At 43.2% G+C, this 25,958-nt stretch overlaps 2 protein-coding genes and 1 pseudogene across 2 annotated transcripts in view; 2 read left to right on the top strand and 1 right to left on the bottom strand.

Moving 5' to 3' along the window:
- Nucleotides 1-25,958, bottom strand: part of Fam193a (family with sequence similarity 193 member A) — a 191,013-nt gene that overhangs the window by 67,558 nt on the left and 97,497 nt on the right. The window contains exons 3-5 of the mRNA XM_045130323.1: nt 11,491-11,648; nt 10,020-10,187; nt 965-1,199 (exon numbers count right to left, since the gene is read on the bottom strand). Coding sequence (XP_044986258.1) covers nt 965-1,199; nt 10,020-10,187; nt 11,491-11,648 — 561 coding nt within the window. The remainder of the gene's footprint in view (nt 1-964; nt 1,200-10,019; nt 10,188-11,490; nt 11,649-25,958) is intronic.
- LOC101602493 lies at nt 3,124-4,229 on the top strand (annotated as a pseudogene).
- On the top strand, nt 12,441-19,745 carry LOC123453281 (ATP synthase subunit beta, mitochondrial-like). Its single transcript, XM_045130136.1, has 2 exons — nt 12,441-12,444; nt 18,010-19,745. The coding sequence occupies exons 1-2, from the start codon at nt 12,441-12,443 to the stop codon at nt 19,584-19,586; spliced, it is 1,581 nt and encodes a 526-aa protein (XP_044986071.1). The 3' UTR covers nt 19,587-19,745.

Below are 25,958 nucleotides of genomic sequence, written 5' to 3'. Positions count from 1 at the left end.
TGGTAGCACAGGTGTCTGGAGTTCGTCTGCAGTGGCTAAAAGCCCTGGCATGCCCATCCTCATTCTCTCTCCCACCCTCTCTCTGAATGTAATAAATAAATAAAATCTTTTTAAAAAATGAAAAGAAATGGGCTGGAGAGATGGCTCAGTGGTTAAAGGGAGAGAACTGGCACATCAGGGCCTCAGCCACTGCAACTGAGACGCTTACACCACCTACATGGGATCTGGAGAGGAGAACATGGGTCCTTACCTACAAGTGCCTTAACCACTAAAAGAGCTTTCATGCAAAGCCAACAGTCTGGGTTTGATTCCCCAAGTACCCATACTCATTCTCCCTGTCTCTGTCTTTCAAATAATAAAAAATATGTTTAAAAAACTCAAATGAAATGATGAGCAATTGTACAGACTACTCTAGGAAGCTTCCACAGTTTATTTGTGCAGATCCTGCTCAGCTTCCAAATTGAGTGACTGTATTTCCATGTCATATCTCCATCCACCCAGGCATTATCAGAACCCTGAAAGAAGGGGCAAGACAGCACCAGTAAGCCTGCCCCTTCCCCATGCTGGATTGCGACTCACATGCGCAAAGGAGAACAGGCTTAGGTAGCACACAGGGAGCTCTCTCCAGCCCTCATGGGTGCCTTTCATCAAACAGTACCAATGATCAACAGTAACAGGTACACTAACAACTAAGACAACAAAGACTTGTTGGTCCTTGTCTCCATGTCCGCATACCTTGTTTCCCAAGGTTCTGGTCTTCTTCAACAGTACTGTCACTTAGATATCAATCTACTCAATGCTATCTGGCAGCAAAACCCTCAAGAACAATCTTAACACTGACCCTTGCTGACCTTGTGGAAAGAGGAGTCTGTAACTAGGCAGAGGATTTGACAGTGTGGTTAGTCCCCCAGTGTACAGAAATCTTCTACCACATGCTTTTGTCTAGAAGTGGACATGGTCTTACCAGAGTGCCAAGAAAGGTGCTGATAGAGCGTGCTGCCTGGCACAGGGCACCATACTCTTCTAAGAGCAGGGAGACAAAGTGGTGTGCCTGTGGTGGGCCCTGCAGACCAGATGGTGCCTTTGCTTTTGCTGCAGCAGACAGCTGGCGAAGCAGGCGGACCTTCATCTCCAACACGTACTCCCGGGCTTGCTGCTCTAGCCGCTGGTAGAGCTGGTAGGGGTCCCGCTCACAGAGCCTACAGAGAGAGGAAGAGTCATTGCTCAGCTGTGGCCTGTTCATACAGGCAAGGGCTGGGTAGTTATCACATCAGTAAGCATCTTTCCTGAAGCCAGTTTACAACTTCCTCGTGACAACCTGTAGGAGTCAGCACTACTCCCTTAACAGATGAGAAATCTGGGCAGTTTTGTTAAGTAACACAAAGAAAAACACATCTTCCGCCTGCTTCCTCTGTGCAGCACTGTTTGTGCATGTGCACTCATTCAGCCAACCTATGCATAACAGCTCTGCCTCACAGTACGTGGTGGTTTGACTCAGGTATCCCCCATAAACTTGGTGTTCTAAATGCTAGGTTCCCAACTGATGGAAATTTGGGAATTAACACCTCCAGGAGACAGTGTATTGTTGGGGGCGGGCTTATGGGTGTTATAGGGAGCTTCCCCATGCCAGTGTTTGGCACACTCTCCTGCTCCTATTGTCTACCTTATGTGGGCCAGGGGGTGATATTGACCCCCCCTACTCATGCCATCATTTTCCTCTGCTATCATGGAGCTTCCCCTTGAGCCTGTAAGCCAAAACAAAACAAAACCTTTTTCCCACTAGCTGCTCTTGGTTGGGTGACTTCTACCAGTAATACGAACCTGACTGCAACAGTAATGTTGGTACTGAGGAGTGGTATTATTTGCTGCCAGATACCTGACTGTGGCTTTGGCCTTTTGGAGCTGATTTTCAAGAGGAATGTGGAAGGATTTGAACTTTGGCCTAAGAGATGCCTTGCAGTGCCATAAATACAGCTTGATGGACTATTCTGGTCAGAGCTGCAACACCTGAATGCAGTAAGAACTATGGACTGTAAGGCTTGGCTTATGAGGGTGAGAAAGAGCTTTGCTTGAACTGGGCTAGCAGTTTGTGTGAGAAGCATGCTGTTATTGCTGTGTCCTGAGAAGTTGTACAGGGTTGCTATGCATAGAAATGAACTGAAGTGAGCCGGGCGTGGTGGCGCACGCCTTTAATCCCAGCACTCGGAAGGCAGAGGTAGGAGGATTGCCATGAGTTCAAGGTCACCCTGAGTTAATTCCAGGTCAGCCTGGACCAGAGTGAGACCCTACCTCGAAAAAAAAAAAAAAAAGAAAAGAAAAAAAGAAATGAACTGAAGTGAGCAGAGGGCTATGGCACAGAGAAAAAAAAAAGTCTTTGGGTGAACTGCTGCCCGTTCAGCTGGAATTAAGAAATTACAACCTTTGAGATTGGGCCACCTGACCTGCACTGGGCAATAGGAAGAACGTAGACTCTTTTGAAGGGGACTGAGTGCTCAAGGAGTGTCCTGTTCTTCACAGTCTGCTTTATTGCCCCCTGGATTAACAAACTGGCACCCTACCTGGTATTGTAGAGTATAAGAAATGCAAGAAACAGAGTCACTGAGATTGCAACAAGGTCTTGTCTTTTGGAAACAGCCATGAGCAGTGTGAAGCAGGTTTGCTGAATGCCTGCATGGAGACCCAATGGAGCTGTGAGGGTGATCCGTGGTGATGCCGGGACCATGAGATAGCTGCTGATGAGAGCTGCTGGACCTGATGAAGTTTTCCAGGACTGTGAGTAGCCTAGCTGGAGAGGCAAAATTGGAACTCCACAGACTTGCTGCTGGTTAGAATTATCAGACTTGGAGACTTGTTACTAGCTAGAGTCATTGGACTTGGAGCTAAAGAGTTTGATGTTTGCCCTATTTAAATCTTGTATTGATTGAATATTTCTTTGCTCTGCCCAATGCCAATTTTTGCAGTGTGAGTGTTTATTCTGTGCCATGGTTTTGGGCAGGACATTTTGGTATTATGGCTCAGTTAAAAGATCTTGGACTATGGGGATACATGAACATCACTGGAATTGACAAAAATTATGGGGACTGGTCTGTGCGAAGACCGAGGAGGCCGGAGGCCGTAGCCGACATGTTCCAGGGCGCGGATGGTGAGGCTGGCCATGGGAGCTGCAGGTCCATGAAGCCCCCCGGTGGAGAATCAAGTAATCTTTTTGGAAGTCCAGAAGAAGCTGTTCCTTCGAGCAAGCCCAACAGTATGGCGTCTAATATTTTTGGACCAAATGAAGAACCTCAGAACATACCCAAGAGGACAAACCCCCCAGGAGGGAAAGGAAGTGGTATCTTCGACGAATCAACTCCTGTGCAGACTCGACAACGTCTGAACCCACCTGGTGGGAAGACCAGTGACATTTTTGGGTCCCCAGTCACTGCCACTGCACCTTTGGCACACCCAAACAAGCCCAAGGATCATGTTTTACTGTGTGAAGGAGAAGACTCCTGATGTGACCTCGAAGCTGTTACAAGTTCTCTGCCCCGGGAAGAACAGGGTGAGAAGGGCAGCTCACAAGAAGTGGGCCATACCAAAGCTCCTGAACCCACGCCCACAGTGGACAGCCATGAGCCCAGGCTGGGTCCACAGCCTCGCTCCCACAACAAGGTCTTGAATCCACCTGGAGGCAAATCCAGCATCTCCTTTTATTGAGAAGCTCCTGTTTTGACTGTAGCGGGCTGGACACTCAGAGATAGGGTATTGAATGTTAGTGTTTCCTTTAACCAAATAAGTAAGGGTGGGAGATGGTTTGTCACACAGGTGGGATTGGCTGCCCATAGGCCCTGTTGCCATCACAAGGAATGCAGAGGACTGCACCTTCCAGACTGCCAGGATACACATCTGGGGGGATAAAATGGGACTCTGTTCATTAGTTGCTCAGTGTGGAACAAAACTAAGGTGGGGGAGGGCAGAGGAGATTGTGCTACGTAGCAGGAGGGATGGTAAGGTCTTCTATCTGTCACTTTGTAATGGAGGAGGGAGGCATAAGTAGAAGCAAGAAGAAGGGTGGAGTCTGCATTAAACACCCCCCTTCTGGGAATGCCTATCCCCAAAATGGCTTCCATTTCTCAGATTACCTCTGAACCTCAACGTCTCCTTGTTTTATCCCCAATGTGTTCTATAGTCTTGAAACATCTTGATTGCTTTTTATTGGTAGCAGTCAACAGAAACCAAAGTTATCCTCAGTCTTGTCCTGTGAGAGGTTTTTATATATTGATTCTCTACGTTCTTGGTTCCTGCACCTAAAGCCACGGCCAGGTCTCAAGTAGCCACCTGTCTTCAAGAGCTGACTCTGTTCTTGGCATGCCAGGCTCACTTGTGGATTCTTCCCTTTGTTTCTCTCATTAGTCTCAAGTCTAGGTCTGTGTTCCTAACCTGTGATGTGCAGTTAACTGCTGATGCATGCTTCTTCCTGTTCATGAGGTCCCTGGCCTCAGTGGGGCTTAAAACCTGCTCAGACATGCCCAGGTACCGGGCATGTTCCCATTCTTTCTTGTTCTTTTCCTGTAGTTGGTGGGAAGATCTTCTGACAAACCTTGGATTTTTAAGTTGGTTTCTTTAACATCCAAAAGGCTAGAAATATCTGCTGTTCATAAATACCTGTGGACTCCATTTCTAACACCTTCCAGAAAAATGTCCTTACACAGGCACATTAGATGAAGAGGAAAAGTTTCACCCTCTTGACCATGTTCACAAGCAATGCTCCTTAGGCCTTTACAGTCCTCCTCCCCAGCCCGGACTCCACTCCAGCCTTAGATTCATGCTCCTCCTTGGTGGGCATGTTAGAAGAGGTTCTGGATGTTGTGCCCAATCTCTGAGTGCCTAGAAAGCTCACACCAGGTGCCAGAAATACCCTCTTTATTAAAGTCTGGAGACAACTCCGCAGTTATCCTTAGCTTGACCTGGCTGCTTAAGTGCCTGCAGGCGTCACCTGCCAAGCTTCACTTCCTCAGTGTCATCTGTCCAGGGGTCTGCATGTGGCTTTGTCGACCAAAGAGTTTTGCCCTTTCGGTTACCTTGCAGACTGCAGCCAAGAAACATGACCTCGATGTGACTGTGTAAGGACTCAAGTAGGCTGTGTTTCAGAGTCATTTATGGGGATGTCATTTGAAATTCAAGGTATTTTCCCCATTTAAAAATGTCATTTAAAAAGTCATAAATGATGGGTAGCTTCTTAAGCCTAGACACTAACTTGTTTAAGATACGAGGAAATAGTCTTAATGTTAGAAATGAACCACTTTTGTAACTTTGTTTTGTTTTTCGAGGTAGGGTCTCACTTTGGCTTAGGCTGGCCTGGAATTTACTGTGTAGTCTCAGGGTAGCCTGGAACTCATGGCAATCCTCCTACCTCTGCCTTCCGAGTGCTGGAATTAAAGGCGTGCACCACCATGCCCTGCGTAACTATTTTCTTAAGGAGAACATGATTTGTGAGCCAGGCATGGTGGTGTATACCTTTAATCCTTTAAACCAGAAATAGGAGGATTGTGTGAATACAGAGTGAATTCTAGGTCAGCCTCGGCTAGAGTGAGACCCTACCTTGAAAAATCGGAAAAAAAAATGATTTGTGAATTCAATTGGATTGTTAAGGAAAAATATGACATCCCGTGCTGGCCCTGCTGTTAGCTCAGTTAGAGGAGTTCTAGCTCCACCCACTGGCCTAAATGGCTAGGTGGAGGTGGGGCCCACAGCCACCAATTTAGGCATCTTCCCATCTCTTCTTCTGAGATGGGCTCCGAGCTTAAGTTGTCCGCTTACTTCAGGGAGCAGAGGAGGGTATGCCCAGCTGAATGGAGGAGTGTGAGGTCATCACTTGCATTTGAAAGGTGGTACGTGAGTCAAGGATGCCCGTGTGTGAACACATCCTGTTCCGATCCTCCAGGCTGCACGGGGGAATTACTAGTCTTTATTCTTATTAAGCCTTAAAACTTTCAAGTGCATTTGGTGCCAACATTTTTCTATAGCTGTATCAGAGCAAGAAACCTATCTTCACATCACAATGTAATTTTGATAGGAACATTTTATTATTTTTATGAGGCAGAATTGGGTATAACAGTTGAATTAAACTTAGTAATCATAACAAAAAAAATTATGGGGACTTTTAAAGTTGAATGAATTGCATTTTATATCACGTATGGTTATCAGTTTATGGGGGCCAGGGGCAGAATGTGGTGATTTGATTCAGGTGTTCCCCATAAAATTAGGTGTTGTGGATGCTAAGTTCCCAGCTAATGGAGATTTGGGAATTAACACCTTCAAGAAGCAGTGTATTGTTGGGGGCAAGCTTATGGGTATTATAGCCAGCTTCCCCATGCCAGTTGTTTGGCACACTCTCCTGTTCCTGTTGTCTATCTTATGTGAGCCAGGGGGTGATATCCACCCTCTGTTCATGCCATCATTTTCCCCTGCCATCATGGAGCTTCCCCTTGAGCCTGCAGACCAAAATAAACATCTTTTTCCCCCACAAGCTGCTCTTGTTTGGGTGATTTCTACCAGCAATACAAACCTGACTGCAACACACCCCTTGTCTAGGACAGAAGACCTTAGTCTACCTAGTTTGGCAAGGCATAGCAACTCATTATAACTAGCAGGCGAGCACTCCCTACTGTTCCTCAGGGCTGACCCCAAGTGCTCACTTTTTTTTTTAATTTTTTTTTTGTTCATTATTTATTTATTTTATTTGAGAGCGACAGACATAGAGAGTAAGACAGATAGAGGGAGAGAGAGAGAATGGGCGCGCCAGGGCTTCCAGCCATTGCAAACGAACTCCAGTCGCGTGCGCCCCCTTGTGCATCTGGCTAACGTGGGACCTGGGGAACTGAGCCTCGAACCGGGGTCCTTAGGCTTCACAGGCAAGCGCTTAACCGCTAAGCCATCTCTCCAGCCCCCAAGTGCTCACTTTTGATGTGGGACAACGTGATACTTAGCTGCAGGACTAGGACAGCTAACTCTTTGCTTCTCTTAGGAATTCAGTACATAGATACAAATGTGTTTGTATTATTCTCATTATTACAGGAAGCTTTAGACACAGCTTACCCTATTTTTTAAATTATCCCAACAGCCAGGAGTGGTGGCGCATGCCTTTAATCCCAGCACTTGGGAGGCAGAAGTAGGAGGATTGCCATGAGTTTGAGGCCACCCTGAGACTACATAGCAAATTCAAGGTCAGTCTGAGTTAGAGTGAAATCTTACCTTGAAAATATAAAAATCCCAACAAATTAGCAAAAAGAATATATAAAATATAATTAATAAGCCAAAGACAGAGAAAACTGCATGCCCATTGCTAGCCACAACAGTAATGAGCATTGTTAATGATTTTCCTTCCAAACTGGGAGATGATCCTTTTTTCTTATCTTTTTTTCCCCCTCAGACAAGAGTGGTCTCTCTCTTTTTTTTTTTTTTTTTTTTTTAGGTAGGGTCTACTCTATCCCAGGCTAACCTGGAACTTACTCTGTAGTCCCAGACTGGCTTTGAACTCATGGCAATCCTCCTACCTCTGCCTACTAAGTGCTGAGATTAAAGACATGTGTTACCACACCTGGCCTAATTGGCTGTGTGTGTGTGTGTGTGTGTGTGTGTGTGTGTGTCCCATATTGGATGGAATTCTCACTCTTCTGTGTTATTCTCTTCAATGCTGGGATTATATGCATGCCCAATGAGGAAAACCATTTTTTAAGAGTTGTTCTCTACATAGTATAGTATAATACACTTCTATAGTATTTGGCTTTACTGTAGCCACTTAGTTTTACTGTAAACTTCTGAGATGCCTCTAGATGGAAGCCTAGACCCATTGATGCAATAACCAGAACATGTACTAGAATGTGGCACCATGGAGAACCAGCTGCGCTTAGCACCTGTTAGAAACCTGTTATAGATTCTATTAAGCTATAATTCTTCAGTTATACAAAATAGATCCTTCAATCTTTCAGATACCACATTAAACTAAAAGAGAAGTACATGAGTTGTCACTTGTTTCATTTTTAAATTACCATACCACCCTGGTTATAAAAGTTAAGAACTAACTACAATTGTGCAATGGAACATGTAAAGCCTTGAATAAAGCTTTTTTTTTTTTTTGTACTGAAAGAGCCTTGTGCTTATCAGTTAAGCATTCTTCCACTAAGATAAATCCCTAACCCCAATTCTTGCATCAAATTTCATTTAAAAACTATAAATTAATGAGATTCCCACTGTGGTTGGTACATTTCAAAAAGATATGTTTTGTAACATGAATAAACATGTGTGTATATCTTTATTTCTCAGTGGTGAAAATCAAATACAGTGCCTTTCACAGGCTAGGAAAATCTACAACTGAACTACCATCCTAGCTCTTGGTTTGTTGAGACAGTCTCAGTATGTAGCTTGAACGTGTATAAAGACCAGGCTTATGTCAAATTTACAATCTTCCTGCCTTTGACTCTCTATGCTGGGATTACAGGTGTGTACCACACCTGGCAACAATTGTAAGCAAAATGTATTGCATCCATTCCACCTGATTAAGAAGATTCAAATGACAACAAAATAAATGAACACACAAAAACCATGGACATGTCCTTAGTTTTCTCAATGTGGTGAAATTAGAAGCATTTTGGTTTAATTAGGAGATTTTGGTTTATCATTGTACATTTCCATACTTTATAAACTTAAGGAAAGAAGCATGTGACACTTTTGCAAATAGGTTTCTTAAATTTCATATGAAAAGGAAGCAGAAAGATGTGGAAGATGTTGTGTCAGTTCACATCCACCACTTGTTCAGGTGGACAAACACAGGTCTAAAGAACTGACCTTGTGTTGGATGCTCTTCTAGGATATCCAAGATGCAACATCAGAATCTGAGAGGTCCTAAACTCATTAGCAATCCTATCTCCTTTTTTTTTTTTTTTTTTTTTTTTTGGTTTTTTGAGGTAGGGTCTCACTCTAGCCCAGGATGACCTGGAATTCACTATGTAGTCTCAGGGTGGCCTCGAACTCAAAGTGATCCTCCTACCTCTGCCTCCCAAGTGCTGGGATTAAAGGCGTGCGCCACCACGCCCAGCTAAGCCTATCTCCTAAAAAGGTACTTACTGCCCCAAACTGTCTAACAGTTCACAGGTCAAACAAACTGAATTCATTATCAAATGAGAAGCTCCTGCTTGTAGGATACAATCTTTGCATGAAAAATTTGCATTCAAAGGTGCTTAAGCTGTGCAATCAGCACACAATAAAGAAACTAAAATGGAGCCAGAGTGCCCGCTTTTAATCCCAGCACTCGTGAGGCAGAAGTAGGAGGATTGCCATGAGTTCGAGGCCACCCTGAGACTCCATAGTGAATTCCAGGTCAGCCTGGGCTACAGTGAGACCCTACCTCGAAAAAAAAAGAAAAAGAAAAAAAGAAACTAAAATAGGTTATCAGCCATGAAATGTCCAGCTCAAGTTTGTTTTCATTTGGAATATTTCAAAACTCAATAAAAGATGGTACAGTAAAACCATAAGAAAGAATAGCAGTGATGCCCACTTCACTTTTTATCAGCTACTGGGCACAAGATGCCTGCTGAAAAACAGATGCAGGGCAGGAGCCACCCTGGGAGAAGCAGCAGCTCAGGTAGGCCAGCTGTGTACCCAGGGGACAGGTGCCTGATCTCTTGGAACCTCAATAAACAGAAGCACTCTGCCTTTCTCCCTGAGCTGACAAACACATAAAGGAACCAGCATCACCGTAGCATAGCATGAACTAAGGTAGCTAGGTTGTCAGTCTTAATACAAAGAAACCACAGAAACATTTCATCTTTCATCAGTATCAGGAGAACCTCAACCTTTTACATAGAAGGATCATGTTGGTCAGCTGTCTGCTAAAGCCCTGAACTACATTGAGGGTTGAGCAAGCCCAGCTGAGCTTTACTCTGGACCTGCAGGAAATCCCATCAAAGCACTGAGGTTCCATAGGCAGCAGGCAGGGCAGGGATATGGATGGGGATGTAATATGAAAGGGCAACCTGTACCTATCCACAAGCTCCTTGACTCCCTCCTTGTCGGGAACCAGAGACTGGTCCTGGTCGTCAGCCAGCGGGGTCCCTGCCTGGCGGTATATGCAGCGGACCATGTAGCGCACTTCTGACCAGTAGTTCTGCAGCTGCTGTGGTTCGCGGTCTGGCTCTGCTGAGATGTCTCTGTGATACAACACAGGAACCAGCAGAGTCAAGAGGCAGACTTCCCACAAGGCACCCATCAAGCACAGTGGCCTTACAGAGCCCCTACTTTCCATGCTTTAGCATCCAACTTGCTCTACTGGTTCCTATCCCAGGCTAGGTGAACAGCCAGCCCACTCTTTCCTTTAGCATCTACCAGCTGTCATAACCAGCCACTGTGGTGCCCATTTGCTCATGCACACTTTAAACTCATGTCTCTTTCCCCTCTCTCCCCTAAATTTTATTTTATTTTCTATCCCAGGCTAACCTAGAATTCACTATGTAATCTCAGGCTGGCCTTCAACTCAAACCTCTGACTCCCAAGTACAGAGATTACAGGTATGAGCCACCACACCCGGCCCAAATTTTATGTGGTGGTGGTGGTGGTGGTGGTGGTGGTGGTGGTGGTGGTGGTGGTGTGTGTGTGTGTGTGTGTGTGTGTGCTTACATGGCACAATGAGTGTGTGGAGGTCTTAGGACAACCTCAGGCTGTTTGTCCTTTATTTCCACCTTCTTTGAGACAAGAGTCTCTTGTTATTTTGCCACTGCATGCACCATATAGCTGGCCCAAGAGTTTCTGTATTCTCCTGCTCAGCCTCTCATTTGTAGTAGGCACTGTGACCATAGCCAGGCTCTCCACATTGTGTCAAGGTATATTTGGGTGTTGGTAAATTGAACTCAGGCCAACAGGCGTACAAGCCAGTGCTTTTAGCCACTGAGCCACCTTTCCAGCCCTAGGTATTTATTTTTCATACAGGATCTTACTATGTAGCCCAGGCTGGCCTTGGACTTGTGATTCCCTAGGCTCTGCCTCCTAAGACCTAGGATTAATCGGCCGATACTATATCAAGCTTTACTTTGTAGTGATTCCTTATGCTGAGAACTCACTTCCCAGTGTTGCCCTCAATGATAGGTATTATTAGTGGGTTTTTTTCACCATAATTGTCAGGACGAGCCCCATCCTACTGTGTGTGTGTGTGTATGCATGCGCGTGCATGCATCTGTGCAGCACACCAGCACCTCTTGCCACCACAACTGAATGCCAGATGTGTGCCACTTTTTGCATCTGGCTTTATGTATGTGGCTAGGGAATTAAAATGGGCTAACAGGCTGTGTAAGCAAGAACCTTCAACCACTGAGCCATTCTCCCACATTCTACTCTTACAGAGTGTCTCAAACATGTATTATTTGTCAAAAGGGCCTTAATATTTTTTTATCCCAGCCTAACATGTTCCTAGACATCCTAGTAGCCAAGCATGGGCAGCCTGTCCCACCCTGCACATACCTGTGTTCACTGCAGGCCTCACATGAGCAGGCAATGTCTGAGGGTGTGGTGCCCAGCCCTGATGAGGGAAGTGTCTGTGTGCCTAGGGCCAGCCTTCCAGCACCACTGGCCTCTGGCTGGGAGCTCCCCAGTGGTGAGTGAAGAAGGAAATCTTGGCTCTGTTTTAAAAACAGAATACAAAAGATATTAATTCTTTATTCAGAAAAAAATGCCTTCTAGAAAAATATCTTAACCAAAATTGTATAGCAAACTTTAATTTTTGTTTTTCTGGTTTTGGTGACAAGGTCTCACATACAGAAAAGATCTCACTAACAATCACCAAAATAGGAAACAAAAATAAGCAGGGGACCCATCCTCCACCTCTCTTCCATCCAGTTTCCCTCCCAGCTGGCCCAGGTCCCTTGAGTGACAAGCATAGAGAAAGATGTTGAAGGTGGCATAGGGTACTGAAGTATGCCCATCAGGACCCACAACAAGAGCAGCATGCTTGGACAACATCCCAACAACCTGAGGAAGAACAGAACAGAGGCATGGGACAGATTTCTTAACGGAATTTGGCCTACATTGGAGAAAGTATACTTTACTCCTTTATGTCCTCCAAGGGAGAACCACTCTCTTACCCACATCAAGTGTGATACCACTGAGAGAGCCTTTAGAGAAGCAGCAGAGCCTGTGCTCACCTGCTGGGCATGGGCAAGTTCAGGCACACACTACTTACAATAGTACCCTAGTCCATCCTACTACTGGGCAAAGAGCAGGAAACACTTCCAAAGGCTATCATATTCCAAGACTTGGAATATAAACACCAATAGTACACTCTAAAGTAGAAGAGTCTGAGACCTCCTGAAGCAGTCAAGGAACAGGGAGCTAAGCTCTCACCACCATCTGGGAGGCAAGAGCTGTATCATCAGGACAGAAACCAACCAAAATGGGTACTGAAAGTACCCATAATGGGTGAGAAAGTACCCATTATGCATCTTTCAACATTTAGCTTCCAGATCATGAGAAGTTAAATGTCTGGTGGTTCCCATCACCCAGCCTATGGTCCTGTTCCAAGAGCTCAAACACACCATGACAGCCTCTTACAACCTATTAGGACCCAGGCCTTGTAGACAAAGAGAACCACAAACAGCCTGGCAGAGAACCAAGTCCCTCAATTCCTTCCCAGAATCCCTTCACTCTGGAGGCAAGACAAAGGACAAACCTACCCATAGTAATTGCTGATAATACTTCCTACAGCTGGGGGGAGGGAGAAACTTTGAATTGGATGAGATAGTCAGGTTTTTAGGCAGACTTGATGAAATGAGAAGTTCCAACACCCAATGTAACTGGAAAGAATCTAGGGTCTGACTGACATCATGGTGAGGCAGGAACAGGTAGTTACAGAGCTTGACTATGTGATAAAAGTACATGGCTGTTTCCAAACAGGTCCTACAATATATAGGGCTCACTATTCTCATGTGAACCATGCCTACCTCCACCCTCCACCTCAAATTAAAACAAGAGTATATCAAAAAGATCATTCACCCTGACCAGGTAGGCTTTATCCCAGAGATGCAGGGATGGTTCAATATACGCAAATCTATAAATGTAATACATTATATAAATGGGTTGAAGGACAAAAATCACATGATCCTCTCATTGGATGCAGAGAAAGCATTTGACAAAATCCAACATCCCTTCATGATAAAAGTCCTACAGAGACTGGAAATAGAAGGAACATATCTCAATATAATAAAAGCTATTTATGACAAGCCTACAGCCAACATATTACTAAATGGGGAAAAACTGGAAGCTTTTCCACTAAAATCAGGAACAAGACAAGGGTGTCCACTGTCCTCACTTTTATTTAATATAGTTCTGGAAGTCTGAGCCATAGCAATAAGGCAAGAGACACACATCAAAGGGATACAAATTGGAAAGGAAGAGATCAAGTTATCATTGTTTGCAGATGACATGATTCTATACATAAAGGACCCTAAAGACTCTACTAGCAAACTGTTAGAGCTGATCAAAACCTACAGCCATGTAGCAGGATACAAATTAAACACACAGAAATCAGTAGCCTTCATATATGCTAACAACAAACACATAGAGGATGAAATCAGAGAATCACTCCCATTCACAATTGCATCAAAGAAAATAAAGTTCCTTGGAATAAACCTAACCAAGGAAGTAAAGAATCTCTACAATGAGAACTTTAAAACACTCAATCGAGAAATTGCAGAAGACACTCGAAAATGGAAAAACATCCCCTGTTCCTGGATTGGAAGAATCCATATTGTGTAAATGGCAATCTTACCAAAAGCAATCTAGATATTTAATGCAATCCCTATCAAAAGAGAAAAAACAATCCAAAAATTCATTTGGAATCACAAAAAACCTTGAATAGCTAAAATAATACTGAGCAACAAAAATAAGGCTGGTGGTATCACCATACCTGATTTTAACCTATACTACAGAGCCATAGTAACAAAAACAGCATGGTACTGGCACAAAAACAGACATGTAGATCAGTGGAACAGAATAGAGGACCCAGATGTAAGCCCAAGTAGCTATAGCCACCTGATATTCCATAAAAATGCCCAAAATACTCATTGGAGAAAAGACAGCCTCTTCAGCAAATGGTGTTGGGAAAACTGGATATATATCTGTAGAAGGATGAAAATAGATTCTTCTCTCTTGCCATGCACAAGAATTAAGTCCAAATGGATTAAAGATCTTAACATCAGACCTGAAACTCTGAAACTGCTAGAGGAAAAAGTAGGGGAAACCCTTCAACATATTGGTCTTGGCAAAGACTTTCTGAATACAACCCCAATTGCTCAGGCAATAAAACCACAGATTAATCACTGGGACCTCATGAAATTACAGAGATTTTGCATTGCAAAGGACACAGTGAAAAAAGCAAAAAGGCAACCTACAGAATGGGAAAAAATCTTCACCAGCTATACATCTGATAGAGGATTAATATCTAGGATATACAAAGAACTCAAAAAGTTAAATAATAAGGAATCAAACAAGCCAATCAAAAAATGGGCTATGGAGCTAAATAAAGCATTCTTAAAGGAAGAAATACGAATGGCATATAAGCATCTAAAGAAATGTTCTACGTCACTAGTCATCAGGGAAATGCAGATTAAAACTACATTGAGATTCCATCTCACTCCTGTCAGATTGGCTACCATCATGAAAACAAATGATCATAAATGTTGGCAGGGGTGTGGAAAAAGAGGAACCCTTCTTCACTGCTGGTGGGAATGCAATCTGGTCCAGCCATTGTGGAAATCAGTGTGGAGCTTCCTAAAACAGCTAAAGATTGATCTACTATATGACCCAGCTATAGTACTCCTAGGCATATATCCTAAGGACTCATCTCATTCCCTTAAAAGTACGTGCTCAACCATGTTTATTGCTGCTCAATCTATAATAGCTGGGAAATGGAACCAGCCTAAATGTCCCTCAACTGATGAGTGGATAATGAAGATGTGGCACATTTGTACAATGGAGTTCTACTCAGCTGTAAAGAAAAATGAAGTTATGAAATTTGCAGAAATATAGATAGATCTGGAAAAGATTATACTAAGTGAGGTAACCCGGGCCCAGAAAGCCAAGTGCCACATGTTCTCTCTCATATGTGGGTCCTAGCTACAGATGATTTGGCTTCTGCGTGAGCAGGAAAGTACTTAGGAGCAGAGGCCAGTTAAGTTAAAAAGGAGATATAAAGGGAAGAGAAAGGAAGGGAGGAGGGTACTTAGTAGGTTTTTATTGTATATATGTAAGTAGAATGATGGAGATGGGGAGGTAATATGATGGAGAATGGAATTTCAAAGGGGAAAGTGTTGGGATGGGAGGGTATTATAATCATGGAAAATGTTAATAAAAATTTGAAAAGATAAAAAATAAAATATTTTTATAAAACCTACTTCCAAAAACAAAAAGATTTAACGTCTTTAAAGAGAAAACACAATCTTTGTACTAGAGGCAAGAAAACTCCATCCACTGAATGCTCCAGGATATAAAACTGAAGACAGGCTTTCCTTTAATGAAAAGACAATGGATGGGCAGTAACAGCTTAGCCCTGGTTTGACCTGAACTCTCCTGCTTCCTGATTGCTGCCACAATATTACCAATTAGCCACAACAATGTTCCTGCTGCCACAGCCATAAACCACTCCAGCCACCATGCCTTCTACCCCAGGATGAACTGTATCTTCTCAAACTATGAGTCAAAATAAATCCTTCCTAGCTGGGCACAGTGATAATGCACGCCTTCTAATCCCAGCACTCAAGAGGCTGAGGAAGGAGAATTGCCACAGGTTTGAGGCCAGCCTGGGCTAGAATGAGACCATGCTTAGAAACAAAAAACAAAAACAAACAGAACTCCTGAAACAAGTCCTTCCTCATTTAAATGGTTTATATCAAGTATTTTGCCACAGTGATAAAAGTAACTAACAGAAAATTAGTATCAACAAGTAGAGTAGTAACTTCAAGAAACCTGATCATGTGGTTCAGGAAACTGGCTTACAGGAAAAATATAGAAAAGTTTAGACCTGTGAACTAGAGAAGCTTTAGAATACCATAAGCAGCTGTTTTTATTTTGTTTTGTTAAAACTATATGTCATGCAATACAGACTGGCCTTGAATTCACTTTGTAATTAAGGAAAGCTTTGAACTTCTGATCCTCCTGTTTCCAGCTCCCAAATGATGAGACTACATATGTGCTATATCCAGTTAGCTATAAGCTGATCTTAGTAGGCCATTCTGGCATGGCATACCAAAATATAGAAATGCAGACAGTGAAGACCTGGAATATGACATTTCAGATAGGAACTACTGGGAATTAGGTTAAGAGCCATACATGATACATCTTGGCAAAAAATCTAGCTATGTTATGTACATGTCGTGAAATCTAAGTGAGACCAAATTCAAAAGTAACAGACTAATTTGACTGTCAGAGGAAATTTGAAGACCACACAGCATTAAGACTGCTGTAAAGTTAGGAGTGATTTCAAGTTGTAGACAAAGCAGCTGTGACCATGAAGTAGTAATTGTTAAAGAAATTAGCACAAATGAAGAGAAACCTCTGCCCTGGGACAGTGGAATAGTCCCTTGAGGACAAGATTCTACCCATGAAAAGTTCCAGGGAATAAAATAGAAAATTTATTTTTAAAACATTCATTTTTTTAGAGTTTTTATTTTTACTTAAGACAGAAGGAGAGAAAGAAAGAGGGAAAGGGGAGAGAATGTGCATGCCAGGGCTTCTAGCCACTGCAAATAAACTCCATATGCATGCGCCACCATGTGCATCTGGCTTACAAGGAACCTGGAGAATTGAACCTTGGTCCTTAGGCTTTGCAGGCAAGCACTTTAACCACTAAGCAATCTTTCCAGTCCAAAAACATTCTTTTTTAAAAAATACTTTTATTGCCGGGTGTGGTTGTGCACGCCTTTAATCCCAGCACTTGGGAAGCAGAGGTAGGAGAATCATAGTGAATTTGAGGCCACCCTGAGACTACATAGTGAATTCCAAGTCAGCCTGGACTAGACTGAAACCCTACCTCAAAAAGCAAAAAAAAACCAAAAACCCTTTTATTTATTTGATAGACACACACACACAGACAGAGGGAAGAAGAAAAGAAGGAGGGAGGGAGGGAGGGAGGGAGGGAGGGAGGGAGGGAGGGAGGGAGGGAGGGAGGGAAGGGCACATCAGAGTCTCTTGCCACTGCAAACAAACTCCAGACACATGTACCACTTTGTGCATCTGGCTATACATAAGTACTGGGGAATCAAGCCTGGGCCATCAGGCTTTACAAGAAAGTGTCTTTAACCACTGAACCATCTCCAAGCCCCCAAAACATTTATTTGAAAGGAGAATGTTATTAAGATAGAGCTCCAGGATGGCCTGTTCCAACAAGACCAGACACAGAAATGTTTTCCCTGGTTTAGGTTCAGCTCTATAGGCTTCTAAATAGGCTGCTCCAGCTGTGGTCCAGGCTACATTTCATTTTTCTTTTCGATTTTTGAGGTAGGGTCTCTCTAGCCCAGGCTGACCTGGAATTCACTCTGTAGTCTCAGAGAAGCCTCAAACTCATGGCAATGCTCCTACCTCTGCCTCCTAAGTACTGGGGTTAAAGGTGTGCACCCCATGCCCAGCCTACTTTTTAAAAAAAAATTTATTTATTTTAGAGAGAGACAGAGAGAGGGGCAAAGTGGGAGAGAGAGTGAGTATGGGCGTGCCAGGGCCTCTTGCCATTGCAAACAAACTCCAGATGCATGTGCCACTTTGAACATCTGGATACTGGGGCACTGAACCTAATCCAACAGGCATTGCAAGAAAGCACCTTTAGGGCTAGAGAGATGGCTTAGCAAAGCCAAAGGACCCAGGTTTGGGTCCCCAAGACCCACATAAGCTAAATACACAAGGTGATGCATGCATCTGGAGTTCATTTGCAGTGGTTGGAGGCCTTCGCATGCCCTCTCTCCCAAATAAATAAATTAATTATTAAAAAAAATAAAGAGGGCCGTGTGGCCTCTGCCTCGGCCTCCGGGGCCTTGCGGGGACTCAGCCCTTCGGCGTCGCTACCTCCGGCTCAGCTTTTACTGCGAGCCGCCCCGGCAGCGGTGCATCCTGCTAGAGACTATGCGGCTCAAACGTCGCCGGCTGCGAAGGCAGGCGTCGCCACCGGTCGCATTGTGGCGGTCATCGGCGCCGTGGTGGACGTCCAGTTTGACGAGGGATTGCCACCGATCCTAAATGCCTTGGAAGTGCAAGGCAGGGAGACCAGGCTGGTTTTGGAGGTGGCCCAACATTTGGGTGAGAGCACGGTAAGAACTATTGCTATGGATGGTACAGAAGGCTTGGTTAGAGGCCAGAAAGTACTGGATTCCAGGGCACCAATCAAAATCCCTGTTGGTCCTGAGACCTTGGGCAGAATCATGAATGTCATTGGGGAACCTATTGACGAGAGAGGTCCTATCAAAACCAAACAATTTGCTGCTATTCATGCGGAGGCTCCTGAGTTCATAGAGATGAGTGTTGAGCAGGAAATTCTGGTCACTGGTATCAAGGTTGTGGATCTGCTAGCTCCGTATGCCAAGGGTGGCAAAATTGGGCTCTTTGGTGGTGCTGGAGTCGGCAAGACAGTACTGATCATGGAGTTGATCAACAATGTTGCCAAAGCCCACGGTGGTTATTCTGTGTTTGCTGGTGTCGGTGAGAGGACCCGTGAGGGCAATGACTTATACCATGAAATGATTGAATCAGGTGTTATCAACTTAAAAGATGCTACATCTAAGGTAGCGCTGGTGTATGGTCAGATGAATGAACCACCTGGTGCTCGCGCCCGGGTAGCTCTGACTGGACTGACTGTTGCTGAATACTTCAGAGACCAAGAAGGTCAAGATGTACTGCTGTTTATCGACAATATCTTCCACTTCACCCAGGCTGGCTCAGAGATGTCTGCCTTATTGGGTAGAATCCCTTCTGCTGTGGGTTACCAGCCAACCCTGGCCACTGACATGGGCACCATGCAGGAACGGATCACCACCACCAAGAAGGGATCTATCACTTCTGTGCAGGCTATCTATGTGCCTGCTGATGACTTGACTGACCCTGCCCCAGCAACCACCTTTGCCCATCTGGATGCCACTACCGTGCTATCCCGTGCTATTGCGGAGTTGGGCATTTATCCAGCTGTGGATCCTCTGGACTCCACCTCTCGCATCATGGATCCCAACATTGTGGGCAGTGAGCATTACGATGTTGCCAGAGGGGTGCAAAAGATTCTGCAGGACTACAAATCCCTTCAGGACATCATTGCCATCCTGGGTATGGATGAACTTTCTGAGGAAGATAAATTGACTGTGTCCCGGGCAAGGAAAATACAGCGCTTCTTGTCCCAGCCATTCCAGGTTGCTGAGGTCTTCACAGGTCACATGGGAAAGCTGGTGCCCCTGAAGGAGACCATTAAAGGATTCCAGCAGATTTTGGCTGGTGAATATGACCATCTCCCAGAACAGGCCTTCTATATGGTGGGACCCATTGAAAAAGCTGTGGCAAAAGCTGACAAACTGGCTGAAGAGCATGCATCGTGAGGGTCCTCTTGTCAAACAAAGCACTCATCTGTACTGTTCCTTTCTTTCTTCCAGTCCTAAGAGCTACAGTTCTGTGTAGGCCCCACAAGACCCTTGATTGGACATGTTATGTTCTGTCTGAAGAGTATTTAAATTTTCCAATAAAGTGTACATCCGTCAGAAAAAAAAAAAAAAAAAGAAAGCACCTTTAACCACTGTGTCATCTCCCAAGCCCATAAGTTTTGCTGATTTTACAGGGGCTCAGTTAAAAAAGAATGCCTGGAATAGAGGAAACTTCTGACTTGGAACTTATGCACAGTGTTGGGTATGGACTCAAGGCATGTTGCAGCATTAGATAGCCATCAGCCTATGGAAGCAAGGGGTGAAATGTTTGTAGTCTGAAAATGAAATCTCCTCCACCGGCCTATGTGTTTTAACACTTGGTCTCCAATTAGTGGTACTGTTTTGAAAAGCTGTGGAACAGGAGGCATAGCTGGTAATGATGGGTCATTGGGGGTGGGCCTCTGAGGATTACAGCCAGGCCCTTCTTGCAGTTCAAGTTCTCTGCTTCCTGATCTAAGATGTGAAGAACCATGTAACTGTAGCTATCATCCTTTCTGTACCACAGACTTCCATCTCAACTGTGAGCTAACATAAACTTCTCACGTTGCTTCTGCCAGGTTTTTTTCTAACAGTGAGAAAAGTAACTCACACAGAAGCTATTATAACTACTTCAGATCTCCTATATTATCCCAAACCAAAACTCTGTCTCCATTAAATAATTCCTAACACCCAATCCCTTTACCTCAATACCCACTGTTCTACCTTCTGTTTCTATGAACCTGACTATTCTAAATTCCTCAAATAAATGAAATCATGTATTTGTCCTTTTGTATGTGACTTGTTTCTTTGAGCATTGTGTTTTCAAGGTTTATCTATGTTGAACCATGTGTTGGAACTTTAGGTTTTAAGGCTGAATAATATTACACTAAGTGTATAGACCACATTTTGCTTAAATTTATATATTACTGGACAGCTGAATTGCTTCTACCTTTTGGCTGCTTAAAATAATGCTGGTATGAACATCGTTACATAACAATCTCTGGAACTCTAATCTGTGTGGGCATATGTGTCTTTGTAACTTTGAATATTAAAACAAATCTACAATAAAGAAAAATGAGGGGCTGGAGAGATGGCTCAGTGGTTAAGCACTTGCCTGTGAAGCCTAAGGACCCTGGTTCGAGGCTCGATTCCCCAGGTCCCACGTTAGCCAGATGCAAAAGGGGGCGCATGCATCGGGAGTTCGTTTGCAGTGGCTGGAGGCCCTGGCGCGTCCATTCTCTCTCTCTATCTGCCTCTTTCTGTCTGTCACTTTCAAATAAATAAACAAAAATATTAAAAAGAAAAAAAAATGCAAAGGGGCTGAGAGACAGCTCAGCAGTTACAGTGCTCTCCTGATAAACCTAATGGCCTGGATTCAATTTCCCAGTATCCATGTACGGAGCTCATTTGCAACAGCTAGAGGCACTGGCACATTTATTCTATCTGTCTCTCTTCTATCTCTCTCTGCTTGCAAATTAATAAATGCAATATTTATAAAAGAAAAATACAATGACCATATCCAGTACCAATAAAATCATGACCCAGTAAGAAAAAAACCAACAGAAACAGACCCATAAGTAACAGATGATACAATTAATAATTATAAACCCCATTTGTTCAAGAAAATAGAAAATTATAAACATGATGAGAGAAATGATGTGTGTGTAATGAAAATGGAACTTTCAAAAATAAAAAAAATATATGATTAATGAAAATGTACTGGACTTTAGGACAGAATATTAATAACCTTGAAGACAGGAAATAAAAATAACCCAAAATGGAGCTAGGGATATAACTCAGTCAGGTGTTTGCCTAGCAACATCTGAATAAAACTAGGCCTGTAATCCCAGCATTTGGGAAATGGAGGCAGGAGGATCAGAAGTTCAAAGACATCCTCAGCTAGAAAGCAAGTCTGAGGTCAACCTGAGCTACATGAGACATTGTTTCAAAGCAAAAAAAAAAAAAAAAAAAAGAAGAAGCACAAAAAGAAAAAAAGACTGAGGAAACAACACATTTGTAAGACAAAATTAAAATCGTACATACAGGTCATAACATCCCAGAAACAAAGGGAGCCATGTGAAAAGTTGTAGATTTTCCACATTTGATAAAATTAATCCTATATATCAAGCAGCTCAAATAACCTCAAACACAGTAAATAGAAAACAAACTACACCAAGGCACCTTTGCTGCTTTACAGTGATAAAGTACCAATCTTAGTTACATACACAGCAGTAAAGTAAACACGAAGATGATAGCATCCTTTCACATCAGGAACCAGCAAGGGTGGTTCTATATCTAAGGGCCCAACATGATATACCTATAATTTTAGTCCATGGTCAACTAAAATAGGAGGATCACAAATTAGAAGCCAGTCTGGTGTACCGAGTGAGATCCTGCCTCAAAACAAAACAAATAGGGAGCATCTGCTCCAGCTGGCCTCAGGGTAGTTTTTCTCTAGGCTCACAACTACCCCTGCCCTGTGGACTGCAAGAGCCTTGGAAATCACAGGAAAGGTTTTCCCAGCTCACAGCAGCTCTAGAGTGCTAAGATTAAAGAAGTGGATTACCATGCGGGCACAATAGCTCTTTAAAAAAATATTAATTAATTTAAAGAAGAAAATATGGGGATATCAGGACCTCTTGCTGTTACAAACTCCAGACCATGCACCTACATTAGATAAAACAGTGATTTTTGTAAAAATATTTTATTTTTTATTTATTTGACAGAGAAAAAGAGAGAGGGAGGGAGGCAGAGAGAAAGAGACAGAGACAGAGAGGACAGAATGGGTGCACCAGGGCCTCCAGCCACTACAAACAAACTTCAAACTCATGTGCCACCTTGTGCATCTGGCTTACGCGAGTCCTGGGGAATTAAACCTGGGTCCTTTGGCTTTGCAGGTAAGCACCTTAACTGCTAAGCCATCCCTCTAGCCCCCAAATAATGCTTTCTTATTCTTAAATATTTTTATTTATTTCTTGGAGAGGGAGGGAGGATGAAAATGAGTGTTCCAGGGCCTCTAGCCATTGCAAACAAACTTCAGATGAATGTGCCATATAGTGCATCTGGCTTTATGTGGATACTGAGGAATCAGACCTAGGCCAGCAAACTTTGCAATCAAGTGCCTTATCTGCTGAGCCATCTTCCTAGCCCCAGATAAAATAATTATTTTAAAATAATTTTTATATTTATTTGCATGTAGAGAGACAAGGGGAGAGAGAGAGAGAATGGGTGCGCAAGGGCCTCTAGCCACTGCCAGCAACTCCAAATGCATGAACCACTTTGTGCTTTTGGCTTTATGTAGATAGTAGGGAACTGAAACGGTTTCATTAGGCTTTGTAGGCAGATGCCTTAACTGCTGAGTCATTACTCCAGCCCTTCTTTTTCTTTTCTTTCTTTTTAATTATTTGTTATTTATTTGGGAGAGAGAGAACAGGCGCACCAGGATCTCTAGCCACTGCAAGCCAATTCCAGGTGCATGCACCACCTTGTGCATCTGGCTTACATGAGTACAAGGGAATTGAACTTGGGTCATTAAGCTTCACAGGCAAGTGCCTTAACCTATAAGCCATCTCTCCAGCCCCAGATACCATAATTACTAATGAAACATTAGTAAAATCAGTGCAGCAACTTATACAAAGGGTAACATATGTAATCTTATCCTAGGAATGCAAAGTTTGTCCAATATTTCAAAAACTATCCTAACTCTTTTTTCCTTTTTTTTTTTTTTTTTTTTTTTTGGTTTTTCGAGGTAGGGTCTCACTCTAGCCCGGAATTCACTATGGAGTCTCAGGGTGGCCTCAAACTCATGGCATTCCTCCTACCTTTGCCTCCCGAGTGCTGGGATTAAAGGAGTGCACCACCACGCCCAGCCTAACTCAATTTTTAACAAACTAAAAAGAAACTTACTAGCTCAATAAATGTAGAAAGAACTTGACAAGATCCAGTATTTAGTCATGATAATTCACAGCCAACTAAAACTGCAAGTAACTTTCCTCAATCTAATCTACAAATCCTCTAGGTAAAGCTTTTTTGTCTAAATTCAGCAATAAGAAAACGCTGTCTACTTCTGCCAGTCCCATTCAACCTCATACTGGAGGTCCTAGATAATGGAGTAGATAAGAAAAAATAAGATGTATACAATGGAAAGTAAGAAACACATTATCTTTAGATAGTATGATGCTCTACATGGAAAAACTGTAAATTTATTTTGAAAAACACCAGAAATAATAAATTAAAGCACAGGTTTAATAAAAAATTACATTTCTAAGCCAGGTATGGTGGCACATGCCTTTATTTCAGCACTCAGGAGGCAGAGGTAGGAGGAATGCCATGAGTTTGAGGCCACCCTGAGACTCCATAGTGAATTCCAGGTCAGCCTGAGCTAGAGTGAGACCCTACCTCGAAAAACCAAAAGAAAAAAAATTACATTTCTACATACTAATAATGAAATTTCTTAGAAATAAAATTAAAATAAAGAAAAATATTAATTACTTTGAAAAGCATGTAGTCTACCATGTATGGCAACTCTGTACAATGAAGTCTACAAAACAATGCTAAGGGAGCTGGGAAGATTGCTCAGTGGTTAAGGGCACTTGCATGTAAAATCTGTTGGCCCAGATTCAATCCCCAGCCACTTACATAAAGCCAGATGGGCACTCATTTTCAGTGGCAAAGGCCCCTGGTATGTGTGTGCATACACACACACACACACACACACACACACACACATGTACAAACAACAATGCTAATAATAAAGTGAAATAACCTTTATAAATGATGAATTACAACATTTTCATGGACTAGAAGACAAAATACTGTTAAAATGTCAATTCTCCCCTTAAACCAATCTACATATTCAACACAATGGCATGCTTTTGTATAGAAACCGAAAGAAAGGATCTAGAATATGCAAATGAAAGGTGTAGTGGCTCGTGTCTGTAATCCCAGCACTTAAGAGGCAGAAGAAATGCCACTAGTTGAGTGCAGCCTGGGCACACTGAGTTCCAGGTGCGAATGAGTTACACAGTTACACAGAAAGAGGAAGGAGAAAGAAAACAAAGGATATCTACTACAGACTATCATGACTTACTATGAATGAAGACAGTATGGTAACTGGCAAAGTCACAGGGATGTACGTAAAATAGACCTCTGGATCCAAAAACAGAGCCATATGCAGATCAACTGATTTTTCACAGAGGTATATAACTGTGGAACAACTAGTACGCATGTATAAAATGGGTAACCCAGACTGTAGAGATGGCTCAAAGGTTAAGAGTACTTCCTATGCAAGCATGAGGGCCAGAGGAGGCCTGAGACACCCCAGGATCTACATAACAACTGGGCATGGTCATGCACATTTGTACCACTATCCCACAGGGGGAGACACTCAAGAATCACAGGAGTTCAGGGTGGGAGAGGGAGGAGGCAAGCTCCAGGACCAGTAAGAGACATAAGAACAGACAGGGAAGGGGAGTGGGGCTAGAGACATGGCTTAGCTAATCTTTAGTCATAAGGATGAAGAGACAAAAATGCATTCCAGGTGTTTAGCACAATGTCTGATATGAGCTGTCTCCTCTGTCCTGTGCTTCTGTAGCAGCATGCACATTTCCATATTTTTCTCCATTGACTTAGATACAGTATCTTGACTTTTCTCACTAAAGATTTCCATTGTTTTAGATTTATCCTATAGCACTTGATACCTTAAAAAAAAAAAAAAAAAAACTAACCTTGAGCCAGCCATGGTGGCGCACACCTTTAATCCCAGCACTTGGGAGGCAGAGGTAGAAGAATTGCCATGAGTTTGAAGCCACCCTGAGATCACATAGTGAATTCCAGGTCAGCCTGGGCCAAAGTAAGACCCTACCTTGAAAAACCAAAAATAAAAAAATAAAATAAAAACTAACCTATGGTAATGTACACCTTTAATCCCAACACTTGGGAGACAGAGGTAGGAAGATCACTGTGAGTTTGAGACCAGCCTGAGACTACATAGTGAATTCCAGGTCAGCTTGGACTACAGCGAGACCCTACCTCAAAAAAATGGGGGAGAAAAAAAAAAAGATTAACTTAGGGGCTAAAGAGATGGCTCATTGGGTGAAGGCACTTGCCTGCAAAGCCTAATGACCCAGTTCAATTCCCCAATGCCCATGAAAATCCAGATGTGCAAAATGGCACATGCATCTGGAGTCCATCTGCAATGACTAGAGGCTCTGAGGTGCCTGTTCTCGCTCTGCTTGCAAAAAAAAAAAAAAAAAAAAAAAAAAACCTTAGTTTCAGGCTGGAGAGATAGCT

Source organism: Jaculus jaculus, chromosome 11 (genome assembly GCF_020740685.1).
Source record: "Jaculus jaculus isolate mJacJac1 chromosome 11, mJacJac1.mat.Y.cur, whole genome shotgun sequence".
In the NCBI taxonomy this organism is placed as follows: Eukaryota; Metazoa; Chordata; class Mammalia; order Rodentia; family Dipodidae; genus Jaculus; species Jaculus jaculus.
The sequence above is the reverse complement of the archived record's forward strand: the minus strand, read 5'-3'. Positions and strand labels throughout refer to the sequence as shown.